The sequence below is a fragment of the Globicephala melas genome, chromosome 1 (assembly GCF_963455315.2).
Source record: "Globicephala melas chromosome 1, mGloMel1.2, whole genome shotgun sequence".
In the NCBI taxonomy this organism is placed as follows: domain Eukaryota; kingdom Metazoa; phylum Chordata; class Mammalia; order Artiodactyla; family Delphinidae; genus Globicephala; species Globicephala melas.
The window spans coordinates 158,967,528-158,980,484 of NC_083314.1; the positions used below are offsets into that span (position 1 = coordinate 158,967,528).

At 58.6% G+C, this 12,957-nt stretch overlaps 1 protein-coding gene across 3 annotated transcripts in view; it reads left to right on the forward strand.

Moving 5' to 3' along the window:
- The window catches only part of STK40 (serine/threonine kinase 40), a 37,328-nt gene extending 27,132 nt beyond the window's left edge, over positions 1 to 10,196 (forward strand). For all 3 annotated transcript variants that reach the window (XM_060307802.1, XM_030869245.2, XM_030869282.3), the window contains exons 7-11: positions 2,705 to 2,820; positions 5,480 to 5,624; positions 5,762 to 5,881; positions 6,354 to 6,438; positions 7,833 to 10,196. In XM_060307802.1, the coding sequence (XP_060163785.1) occupies positions 2,705 to 2,820; positions 5,480 to 5,624; positions 5,762 to 5,881; positions 6,354 to 6,438; positions 7,833 to 8,051 (685 nt within the window). In that variant the 3' untranslated portion in view covers positions 8,052 to 10,196. The remainder of the gene's footprint in view (positions 1 to 2,704; positions 2,821 to 5,479; positions 5,625 to 5,761; positions 5,882 to 6,353; positions 6,439 to 7,832) is intronic.
- The last annotated feature ends 2,761 nt before the right edge of the window (positions 10,197 to 12,957 follow it).

Here is a 12,957-nt window from a genome sequence, read left to right on the forward strand (position 1 = left end):
CACCCTGCAGAGTCTCGGCCGAGCTTTTCTCGAGCCCCACGGGCAGAGGGCTGGCAGGTCCTGCTGGCAGAGTGGAGTGGAAGGCCAGCGCGCGGGCACGTGTGCTCCAGGGCCTGTCGTCACAGGGTGGCTCCTCTCACCCGTGACCTCAGCACGCTGTCTTCCCTGGGGTGTCCACTGGTAACCCCCACCAGCTGTGCCCACCGTCTGAGGAGGAGATATAATCTGAGCTGGCCCGTAGTAATCAGTCACTGCTTGCCAAGCCCTGGATTCAGTGCTTTCCCTGGGATTATCTTCTTATCTTGTTAAATCCTAACACAGCCCTGGGAGTTAGGTGCTAATGTTTTCCGTTTTACAGATGAGGAAATTGAGGTTTAACAGAGATTAAATAACATGACCAAGATCACACACACAGCCAGGAAGTGACAGAGCCAGGACTAGAACCCGGGGATCTGACTCGCAAGCCCACCAGACTCTCCCCTGAGCGGTCCTCCTCCCAGCGTCTCAGGCCTCCAGCTGCCGTGGCCAGCTCTGACCAGGCGAGAAAATGCAGTGCGTCTGCTCTGTGGGGCCCTCGTGGACAGGAGGCCTGAGCAGGCCGTATTCAGCGACATGGGCGGTTCTGAGTGGGAGCAGCCCACTTCTTGACGTGATCCTTGCCCGAGACCCTTCGCCTGCCCTCTCAGACTCTAACTGCCCTGGGGGCCACCAGGCAGGTTTCCGTGGCATCTGCCAGGGCAGGCCTGTACGGAAGGCAAGGGCCAGCGTTTCCATTTGGAACGCCGGGGACAGACTGGCCTTTGTTTTGCACCAAGCCCTTGCCCGCAGAATTCCCCAAGAAAGCTGAAGGGCTCTCGGCGCCTCGTGAGCGCAGCCGCACACACCTGTGCCTCTGAGCCAACCTCTTCTCCCCCGGAGGCCCTTCTACGGAGAGGCCGTCCGAGGCCCCTCGTGGCGCTTCCCTTCCTGCTGTCCTCCCAAGCTTCTCCGCCCAGCCAGCCGGCTGACACGGCAGAGGGGCCCTTCCTCCCTGTGCCCCCCAGCACAGGCCGAGGAGGCTCTGCACCCTCACCCCACGTCCCCAGGGGTGGCATACGGCGTCCTCTCTCGGCCGGTTTTTGTTCTCATTGTGAGCCTCCTAGAAAGGACTGGAGCCCAAAGCTGCTCTCACCACGGCTCTCTCAGTTGGGGGGTCTGTGGTTTTCTAGCCAGTGCAGAGTCTGCTGTACAAGACAAGGGGGGAGTCAGCTTGGGTGGAACGGAAGGGAAAGCCAGGTGCTGGGCATTGTCCCGGGACCCAGTGGGCACCCCACTGGTGTCACTCAGAGTGCGGAGTCCAAGGTCAGACAGACCTGGGTGGGATCCTGCTCCACTCCTCACTAGCTGTGTGACCCTGGGCAAGTCTGTCCACTTCTCTGTGTCCTAATTGCATCATCTGTGAAGTGGGCCATGAGAAAGTCTCCCTTGTAGGCCGTTGTGAGGGGTGAATGAAAACAGTCCCCGTCGGGCACTGAAGCCAGGGTCTGCACTTACTAAGCATTAGGTTTTTCGGGTTTTTTTTTTTTTTTTTTGCGGTACGCGGGCCTCTCACTACCGTGGCCTCTCTCGTTGCAGAGCACAGGCTCCGGATGCGCAGGCCCAGCCACTCCGTGGCATGTGGGATCTTCCCGGACCGTGGCACGAACCCGTGTCCCCTGCATCGGCAGGCGGACTCTCAACCACTGCGCCACCAGGGAAGCCCCTCGGGGTGTTTTTAAACTTTCTTTCCTTTTCCTTCTTTTTTTTTAATTTATTTTTATTTTATTTATTTTTTTGGCTTCATTGGGTCTTCGTTGCTGCACGTAGGCTTTCTCTAGTTGCGGCGAGTGGGGACTACTCTTCACTGTGGTGCACGGGCTTCTCACTGCAGTGGCTTCTCTTGGTGCGGAGCATGGGCTCTAAGCACGCGGGCTTCAGTAGTGGTGGCTCGCGGGCTCTAGAGCGCAGGCTCAGTAGTTGGGCGCAGGCTCCATAGTTGTGGTTCGCGGGCTCTAGAGTTCAGGCTCAGTAGTTGTGGTGCACGGGCTTAGTTGCCGCACGGCATGTGGGATCTTCCCAGACCAGGGCTCGAACCCGTGTCCCCTGCATTGGCAGGTGGATTCTTAACCACTGCGCCACCAGGGAAGACCCAGCATTAGTTTTTAGTACTGTTGGTGCTGCTGCGATAGTAATAAAAGTGATGACCAAAGGCATCAGCACTGGGGGACTGAAGGGAGGCACTCAAGGAAGGCCTCCAAGACTCTGCTGGGCTTCCTCTTCCTCCTGTGTAAATGAGGGAACCAGACTTGGTCTCCAGGTCCTTCCAGTCTACTGGTAGATACTGTGTGTGTGGAGATTGAGGAAATCTCTGCAGTTCTTCCAAGCCCTAAGCTGTGGCCCCAAGACTCAGCCAGGGCGCAGGGTCAGGGGAGCACCCTGGGGCCCCCTGGTCAGAGTGACTCAGATCCCTGCGGGGACAGCTCAGCAGGTGGCAACTAAGGGTGACTGGCCTGTGTCAGCACCCCCAGTGGCACTCCCCACGCGGCTGTGGGGAGGCCGGGAGGGCCAATGGAGAAGAAAAGGACGTGGGTGTGATTCCTCTGCTCCTTGGAAGAGAGGTGGGGACAGCTGGGGCGCCCGTGGGTACAGACGCCGAGGTTTGTTCACTCTCTGCCCCCGCCCCCAGAACTCATCGGATAACCATTACCAACTTCTGCCTCGGGAAGCATCTCGTGAGCGAGGGGGACCTGCTGAAGGACCAGAGGGGGAGCCCCGCCTACATCAGTCCAGACGTGCTCAGCGGTATGTGCAGGCCGCCAGGCAGCAGGCCCTGGGGCCTCACACAGCCGGGCTCTGCAGCCGTTCATTCCGTCAACAAACTATCGATGGGTGTGCCCCGGGCTAGGTGCTGGGGCTTCAGTGGTGGCCCAAACCAGTACTGTCCCTCCAGGTACAAAATGTGGGGTCCCGTGGAGGAAGAAGATGGTAATCATTACACTCGTTACTCTCTGAGATTAGTGCTTGGAAGGAAAGAAACGTGATTTTTGTGAGCATGAAGAATGGACGCTTGAAGCCCCTCCCCAGGGAAGCGGCGGCCGAGCTGAGGTGGTGAGAATAGATAGGAGCCCACGAGGGGTGTGACTGGGCGACGGTGGCGCCACACAGCTGAGGAACCACAGAAGGGCCCTGAGGCTGCCGCTCAGAGAGTTCAGGGGAGGCCAGAGAGGTGGGTGGGAGTCCAGCCGCGCAAGGCCTAATGGAGGCCCTGTTGAGAAACGCCATCCTTTAATTCAAGCGCGAGAGGACGCCGCTGAAAAGGTCTTCACTGGGGCTACCGTGATGAGACTTGCATTTCAAAGATATCACTCCCTTCGTTTGTTCATTCCTTCATTCATTCTGCTGGTATTTACCGAGGGCCTGCCACGTACGGGGCTCTGTTCTAGACACTTTGGATACAGCAGTGAACAGTCAGACAAACATCCTGCCTCCATGGATGGTGAGCTGACTTTGTAGTGGGGCTGAGACAGGTAATACACAAATAAGTCAATTATGCAGCTCTCACCTTCTGATGAGCTGTTAGTGCTGGGTGCTGTACTGAGCATGTGACAGGCATCATCTGTATAAAACCACAGAGCTGCCCTGTGAGGGAAAATTTTTACAGATGGGAAAATTGAGGCTCGGAGAGATCAGACCCCTTGTTCAACGTCACAGCTGATAGTAAACAGAAAAGCAGGAGGCTCGATCCCAGGGCTGCCTCCGGCCCGAGCCCACGCTTCTGTCTCACCATAGGCTTTCTTTCCTTTCTTGCTTGTCCTTTGCCACACTGGGGTCCGTCTCTCTGTCCTGATCCCTCCAGGGACCAAGGGCTCCCATCCGCTCCCATCCCTGCGATGCGAAGGTTTCAGGGTTGTCTACAGGGCCCATTACCCCAGCACTCACACATGTGCCTCCCTGCTCACAGGGGCAGAAGCAGCCTCTTCCCGAGTTGTCACGTGTCTTCCTGTGGAGCAGGCTGCTCTAACTTGCCACGAGCATTTGCGATCTCCTTGGAGGCCTTCTCCCAGCTGAGGGTTCTGCTGGAGCATCAGGCCTCTCCCAGGGCTACCTCTGCAGAGGGCAGTGGTGCCACCCTCCAGGCCTGGGGATTTGGGGTGGAGTCCCTGTGGCCTCCGCTAGAAGGATCTGGGTGCCAGGGGTGCATCCCAACTCCCTGAGCACCCCTCCCCCACCAGCCCAGCCCAGCCTGGATACCCTCCCTGAGAGTCCCGAAAGCATCCCTGTAGTTGACAGAGCCAGAGCTGTGTCAGAGGTGCGGTCTGTGACTGTATGCAGGCCTGGGGGTGGATGGGCTGCCTCTGGTCAGGCCTTCTCAGCAGTACCAGGCTGGGGTGGCCTCCACGTGCAGTCACTCCCACCTGCTGCCCTCGGCCTCTCTCTCTGGCTCGTCCAGACTCATGCCAGTCTTGAAGGATGAAACAGAGGAACCCTCTGCATCAGAAAGAGACCTGGACTGGGAGACCAGAGACCCGGGCTCTGGGACTGGCCTTGTTAATACCCAGCTGTGTGACTTTGGCCCTCACCCCCCCTCTCTGAGCCTCAGTCTCCTTGTGGGTTAAAAGCTGAAAACAGTCCTGCCTCCCTGCATTGCTAAGAGGATGACGTGGGGTGGCTCAAGCGGGTTTGGATCCCAGGTCTGCCTTTCATTGACTGTGTGCCAAGCACAGGCCTCAGCAGCGGGCATGGAGCTGTGAAACGGCAGCCATGGCCTTGCCCTCACAGTTCATAGTCTGTTAATACCTGTGTGACCTCGGGAGAGGCACTGACCTCTCTGGGCCTCTATTTTCTCATCTATAAAATCGGGATGATAATAGCCCCTACTTCACTAGGTCCCTGTGGGACTAAATAAGGCCATAACCCAGTGTCTGGCTCAATAAACCGTAGCTGGCATTGTCATTACCAAAAGGAAAGCTTGAAGTTCACTGTCCCCTCAAAAGTCAAAGCTCAGGGAAAGCTCCTGGGAGAGTTAGAGCTCCTGGGAGAGCTCGTCTGCCACAGAGGCCGGACCAGCGCCCGAGAGCTGGCAGTCAGTAGAGCAGGGCTGTGAGGAGGAGGCGTGAAATGTGCCCAGGAGGGTGGGCTGCACAAGGCCAGGTGTGACCCCTTCCCCTCAGGGGTCACGCCAAGGCGGGGCATCCCCCTGGGGAGCCGGGTCTCCAGAGCACGAGCGGGAACCAGCCTGAGGAGCGGAGGAGGAACGAGCATGGCGGAAGCTCAAGGACTGGGCCCGTGCGGCTTTGCTCTGGGAGGAAGCATGGGGCGGGGGTTGACTGGAAGTGAGGGTGCCAAGGCGGAGGGGTCCTGTGGGTGGGACTTCAGGCGCGAAGCCAGTAAGCCAAGGGAGTGCCAGGGCCGTTCTCCACCAGCCCTGGGCTGAGTGTGCGTGTGTCCGTGTGCCCTGCAGGCCGGCCGTACCGGGGCAAGCCGAGCGACATGTGGGCCCTGGGCGTGGTGCTCTTCACCATGCTCTACGGCCAGTTCCCCTTCTACGACAGCATCCCGCAGGAGCTCTTCCGCAAGATCAAGGCCGCCGAGTACACCATCCCCGAGTGAGTCCTCCCTCCCTGGAGTCCAGCCCTTCAGGCTTGAGGGCTGGAAACAACACAGTGAGGCTTAGAGTCCTGGGTCCAAGACCCAGCACCAGCCCACCCCGCCTGAGCCTCTCCCTCTTTCTCTCCTGCATCAGGGACGGACGGGTTTCTGAGAACACCGTGTGTCTCATCCGGAAACTGCTGGTCCTCGACCCCCAGCAGCGCCTGGCTGCTGCCGACGTCCTGGAGGCCCTCAGTGCCATCATTGCGTCGTGGTGAGTGGGCAGGGGCAAGGCCGGGTGCTGCCCCCCTGTCCTGCCGCCCCAGAGAAGTAGCCTGAGGTTGGGCCCGTTTCTCCTCCAGTCAGAGTCAGATCTCCAGATTCTCCTGATAGGCAGGGTTGGGAGGGTGCAGGCAGAACTCAGCATTGAGCATCTCCTGCGTGCCAGTCCATGCCAAATATGGGATGGGTGTTATCTCACTGAGTTCTCACCACAGCCTGCGAGGTGGAAATTGTCCCCCATTTATTGGGTGAGGGAATTCCCAGGCAGTCCAGTGGTTAGGACTCTGCGCTTTCACTGCCAAGGGCCTGGGTTCAATCCCTCGTCAGGGAACTAATATCCCACAAGCCTCATGGCCAATATGTGTGTGTGTGTGTGTGTGTGTGTGTCTGTGTGTGTGTGTGTGTGTGTGTGTGTATGTATCTATATACCTGGAGCCAGCCTGACTTACCTGCCTCCCCTGCAGGCAGTCCCTGTCCTCTCTGAGCGGGCCTTTGCAGGTGGTTCCTGACATCGATGACCAAATGAGCAATGCAGACAGCTCCCAGGAGGTGAGTTGGGGAGGGCAGGGCTGCAGGGCCCCCTCGGCCCCTTTCCCAGCCAGGGCCTCCTTGGCCTCTCCCCAGCCCTTGGAGCTGGGAAAGACAGGCCTAAGTCCTCAGCCTGAGCTGCCTGGGGCCTGCCTTGGGTCTGGCTCAGCTGGCAGTTCCGTGGCCTGAGAGAAGGGCTGTGAGGCGGTCGAGGAGGAGGCCCCACGGTGGGGAGGCCTCACGGCAGCTCAGCCTGGCCCTCCCTCGGCTTCCTCTTCCTGCCCAGGCCCTGGGTCTGCCATATGCCGGCCCTTTAAACGGTCACACTGGTCTGCCCATCTGACTCACAGCGTTCTCTCTTGCCCTTCCTGCTTTTAGTTTTTCAGATGATTCATTTTCTCCCAGTTTTCTCTCCTCCCCTGTTGCCTGCACTGGAGAAAGTGCTGGGCCCGGGGTCAGGGCGGAGACCAGGGTGCAAGGCAGCAGCTAGCGGGTGATCTTAGGGTGCGTCCTGGAGGGCAGGGCTTGGCCGAGCCTGGGGAGGGCAACTATAAGGACCCTCCCTCTCTGGGCCACCCTGGAGTCCCACAGCAAGCACTGGGCAGGGAGGACCAGACGGAGCCAGCCTGGGACTACAGCAGAGCCTCTTGGCCCTCGAAGAGAGAGTTCCAGGCCCTGCCCCCCAGCTCCCACCCCCTCCCACGGCTGTTCAGCAGCTAAAAATAATCATCACTAGCATGTAGTGAGTGCCCCCCCAGTATGCCTCATTCAATCCACACTACAGGCCTATGTGTCCTGTGTTCTTATCTCATTTCACTAAAGAGGAAACGGGTTCAGAGAGGTAATTGTCCCCAAGTCGCACAGCTTGGAAGCAGTGGCTGAGCCTTGAACCCAAGTCTGATTCCACAGCCCTGCTCTCCCCCCTGATGATGAGCACAGGCACCGCCCACTTCAGTCTGTGACTGTGCCTGGGCTGTCCCAGGGAGCTCAGCCTGGGACAAGACGGAGAAACAGGGCTGCCCAGGTGCTAGCACCCCAGTCCCAGGCCGCTCTCTTAACACTATACCTGCCCCGGTCCCTCGAGAGCCTCTGTGAGGGGAGACTACTGCCCCATTTCACGGAGGTGGGTGGGACACTAAGCCTTCTGAGGGACCTCTTCCAAGGTCAGTGAGTTACGGGAGATCACAGGTCTGAGTGACGCCCAGGGTGGCCAGCAAGGCGAGGTCCGGGTTGGCTGGAGGGCTTCCGGGACCCACACTCTGGGCCACTAGATCCGGCCCAAGGGTGTGGTGCCTAGGGAGGGAGGCCCTCGAGGCGGCCAGCTGACACTGCCCCGCTCTTCCCTCTTGCATTTCCTCCTCTCTCGCTCGCTCGCTCTCTCTGCCGGGCTCTGTGGGTCTCTCTCTGCCGCGCAGGCGAAGGTGACAGAGGAGTGCTCCCAGTACGAGTTTGAGAACTACATGCGGCAGCAGCTGCTGCTGGCCGAGGAGAAGAGCTCCGTGCACGAGGCCCGCAGCTGGGGGCCCAGGCGGCAGCTGGGCAGCGTGCCGCCCGTGCGACGGCTGGGCCACGACGCGCAGCCCGTGAACCCCTTGGACGCAGCCATCCTGGCGCAGCGCTACCTGCGGAAATAGCAGCCTCGGGCAGGGGCACCGGCACCACCCACCACCTCTTCCCGGCCCCCAGCCGACAGCCTGGCTGCCCGGCTGGGCCCCGTAGTGCTGAACTCTCTCCTGGACCGCACCGGGGACGGGGCAGGGACAGCCCAGGTCACACATGGGGTCAGCAGAGGTACCACGAAGCTACCTTTTGGAATGATTGCTTGATTGGTTGGTTTTTTAATCTGAGAAGCCTAGATAACTAATCTGCTTTTAATCATGACGTTTTAATCTACCTCTGTCTCTTTAACCATGCTGTCTCCGGACTGAGTGAGAGGGAGGAGGAGGGAGCCCGCCCGCCCGGGGCCCGACCGACCCACTGACCCCCGGGGGCAGCTGCCCCCCACAGTCCACATAAGCTGAAAGTGCAGCTCGCTGCTGGCTCCCAACATGAATGCCCGCTCCCCACCGCCCTCCCAGGCCCCTCGCAGTCTGTTTTCCTCCCTCCCCTTCTGACCCCAGGCCCCTCGGTCCAAGTTTTGGAAAACTGTCACCTCATCTTAAGCGGAATTCAAATGTATTTATTTTTGTACTGAAACCAACTTCTCTCCCATCTCTAGGTGGCTCGGCCCATGCCACTCCCTGCCCCCAGCCTGGCTGGACAGCAGGGAGTCCACAGCCCCCGATGGGCCCCCTCCTCGCCCCCAGGCTCAGAAGCCCCTTCTGGCCGGTCCCCTTCCACCTCCAGCCCACCAGTCCCTCCTTGTTTCTGGTGATGCGGAGGCCTTTCTACACTTGGTTCTTTCTCTCCCATCTCAGCTTCTCTGAGGTGCTGTGCACCCGCATCAGCCCTGGTTTCCTCTTCCACCCCTCACCGTGGTACTGAGGTGATGCCGACATGGATGGGAAGGGTGGCTGGTGAGGGGTGCTCTGGTCCAGCTGTGAACAGGCGGCCCTGTTTGCACGCCATCTCGCTCCCCTCACTCCTCTGTGTTCAGAGAACCGTGGGGGCATCTCCTCTCCCGCCCCTGCCTCGTAATAGAGGTGGTGTCTCTCCCAGCAGACCACCAGGGGCGCCAGGGTCCTTCCTGGGGGCTGCAGGGCTCGTGGGGAGAATCGTAGGGACTGGGGGGCCCAGCCTGGCTTGAGAACAGCCCTGCTGCCCTTTTTGAGCCGAGATTTTGAAGTGGATGCCCGTCTTGCCAGAAACGCTGTTCTCACCAGAATGCCCTCCTTCCTGCTCTCCCACACTGGACTTGGCCCTGCCCAGTGCCAAGCAAAGACCTTCCCCTGGCCTGCCCTCCCCAGACCCCTCAGAGCAGCTGAGCGTTCCCCTTCAGGCAGCCCTGGGCCCTCGGGCCCTTCCTGCCTGCCTTCTCCCCAGTGGGGAGGTGACAGAGGCCTGTGTGACCTTGTTTCCCAGGGTGTGAGCTGCCCCCTCCCCAAAAGCTGACTCACTGTGAGTGGCTTGGGCAAGGTCCCAAACCTCCTTGTGCCTCAGTTTCCCCATCTGGAAAAAATGGGGCCACCTCTTGCCAGCAGTAGCAGGGCCGCCCATGCCCCTTCCTCCCCATGCCCCCATCCCAGCACGTGGGCGCCTCGCGCCTCTGCCTCAGTGGGTCCGTGGGAGCCCGCCTGAGCCCAGCACTTACTCCCCTGAGCACCGGCTCAGCCTGCCTCAGCCGTCCAGCTGCTGAGAGCCAGGGTCTCGTGCTGGGGTGGGGAGGGGCGGGGGCGGGGGGCGGGATGCCCTCTTTTCTATATTTATTTCAAAAAGAAGTCTCCTGAAGGAGTAGAAATGCAGTCCGGCCCAGGGCTCCCAGCCCCTGTGACTGTCCTCCCGTGAGGGCCTCACCCGAGCCCCTTGTCCGGCAGCCTGCCCAGACCCTCCGGGCCTGCTTGCCTGGTGGTCTTTCTCCTTTTCAAAGCAATATCCTCCAGGTCTGCAAAGACTGTCAGACAGACTGGTCCCTTTCAAGGTCAGCCCACGTGTCTGGTTAATTTCTGGCAAAGCAAATGAGAGGAGTTTGGGTCTGCCCTCACTGGGGGTCACACGCTGAGAGAAGTCCTATTGTAAAAAAGCAAAACGGGAAAAGTCACAAAAAAGTTTGTATAAAGTCATATTTTTGTACTACATGGGGACTCTTCCTGCATGTCAGCAATAAAACTTCCTGATCTGGAGCCAGCGTGGCCTGTGTCGTCTCTTACCCTCCTCGCCGCGTCTCCATCTCTCCCACCCAGCCAGGCCACGCAGGATTCCTGTAGCTCTTGGCTCTGCCACCAGCTGCCCTGGACGGGCGCTCCCTCACCCTGGCAGCCGTCACTGGCTTGAATGGGGGAGGGGGCCGGAACCTCCCAGCAGTCTCCCGGCCCCATTGGTCCAGCCTCCCGCCAAGTGCCCAAGGGGGACTCCCCGCTTGCTTGGCTCAGCCCAGACCTGCAGACTTGCGCAGGAAGGAGGCGTCCCAGAGCAGCTGCCACTATCAGGGTATGGATCCTCTCTCCCCTCCAAACAGCCATCTGGGATGGGGGAACCCTAGCCAGACAGACTGCCCGTGTGCCCACGTGCCCATCCAGGGCAGCTGGGGTAAGAAGCGCCAGCCCAGGCCCTTTCCTGCACCGCCCTCCTCTCCAGAGGAAACCAAGGGGGCTTCCTTCCTTCCTTTCTTCTTTCCTTCCTTCCTTCGCCTAAATTTAGACTTTGCAGATAGAGCACTGGAGCAGTGAAGCTAGAGGTGGGCTGGCCCTGTCCGCAGCACACCACAGCACACAGGCAGACCCACTTTTGTGCTGGAACCCACACAGGCCCAGGTCACGAAAGGAGCAGAGATCCGTGCCAGAGAACCCCCTTCCCTGGCAGGTGTCCACACAGCACGAGGGGGTGGCGCCTCCCCAAGGTGTGGGAAGGCCCTGATTCTTTGCAAATTCTTCAGGGCGGGCCCCGGGGCCACCATCCCTCCCTGTTCCCACAGCTACCCCAGCAGCCAGGTGGCCCCTATCTTCCTGGCCACTCCCGAGCCTGTACAAATGTTGCCTGTTACCTTATCTGTGGCACTGCCCCACTCCCAGCCCACCCGGGCCACACTCTGCTCCACCAGCCATGCCCCCTGGGCCTCATCTCCATCTCGGCCTCTCTCTTGTGCCCCCGACCCAATCAGCCTCTGTTCTGCACACAGGTATCACCTGGGCACCTACGTGTCGGGCTTAACTTCAGCAACACCCAAGACAGCAAGTCGCATGCGGCCAGGGACTTCGTTTTGCTCATTGTGTCCTCAGCACCTAGAACTGGCTGGATGCGCAGCTGTCGCGCCAGAACTGTTGCTTCATTGATCTAAACTTCTCAGATTGCCCTTTACCAGCTTTTCTCATGAGCCCTGGAAGCAAAGCAAGGGGAAAGTACCAGAAAGGCGGTGTGAGCAACAGCCTCCTTTGGTCCTGAGGAGTCAAACAAGAACCGAGATGTTTCCACCCGTGTTAGCCACCGCCTTGTCCCCAGTGTCCTCAGGCAGAACAGCTTCAGAGAGAAGCCAGCCTGGAGCTGTGGCGCTGTCTCACGTGGGAAAGGAAATGAGGAGACAGAGGCTCGGAGGCTGAGCTGTGCAACCTCCAAAGCCAGGTTAGCCTTGACTTCTTGCCTCTTTCCCTCTCGTACCCCGTGTCCAACCCTCTGTTGAGCCTGCTGGCCAGCCAGGCAAAACCTGACCACTCCTCACAGCTCCTGCGACCACCCTGTCTGAGCTCCCTCTTCTCCCTGCTCCCACTCTTCCCCTGCAGCAGCCCAGGGGCCACAGGTCAGCCAGAGCGAGCCTTTTAAAAGTCCAGTGTTGTCCCTCTCCTGCTTAACACCCCCCCCCATGGCTTCTGTACACACAGCGTAACAGCCAGAGGCCTGTGTGTGGCTTAGAAGACACTCTCCACCAGGCCCCGTCTGACTTCCCAGCCCTCCCCTCCCTCACTGTCCCCAGCCACGCAGCCTCCTTGCTGACCCCAAAGGAGCCAAGCAGCTTCTACCTCAAAGCCTTTGCATTAGCTTTTCCTTCTGGGAGGCTCTTCCCCCAGATATGTGCATGGCTCACTTCCCTCGGCTCAAAATCTCACCTCCTCGGAGAGGCTGTCCCTGGCCACGTCCACTGGGTCTTCCCTAGCCCCTTCCCCGGCTTTATTTCCCTTCATTGTGCTGATCACAGCCTGACACTACAAGGCATGTGTGATTATCGATTATATCCGTCTCCCCTACTCGGATGTTGAGCTCCACGAGGGCAGGAGGATTTTCTGTGTGTCCATGGTGGGGTGGGGGTGGGGGAATTGGGGGCTGGTCGTCACAATGACAGAGGTCGGGGGGTGCTGCTGGCATTTGGGGGGCGCGGGCCAAGGCTCCAGACAACCCCAGAAGGAGCACAGATTCTACATCCTGCTCGACATGAGTGAAAAACGTGTTTATAATTACCAGAGCCAAGACTCTAACTCCATTTTATACATAAACACAGAGGACTTGTGTATACACTTGTGTATACACATAACGTACACTGAATTTTCTGGGAAGGCAACTACTGTGTAAAGCGAAGGAAATTTGTACTTTGTTTTGTTCAGAACTTTACCAAGAGTTCACAGTTTCAGACACTGACATAATATATCCCAGCATCGGTCTGCACTTGTAGCTGTCACCTTCCTGACAATTAATGACTTCACAAACACACAGCATTGCCCTGTATTTCTTTTATATTACAGGACAAAAAGATATGTACATTTTTAAATTATATTATCTCTATTAATTCAATTATATAATTGTTCAATTTAATTATATATTAATTTTAATTAGAGGTGGGTCTATTAGCCATAAATTTCATTTCAGGAGCATACAAGAAGCAATTAGAAAATATCATGAAGGGAATTCCCTGGCAGTCCAGTGGTTAGGACTCCGCGCTTCCACTTCCAGGGGGCA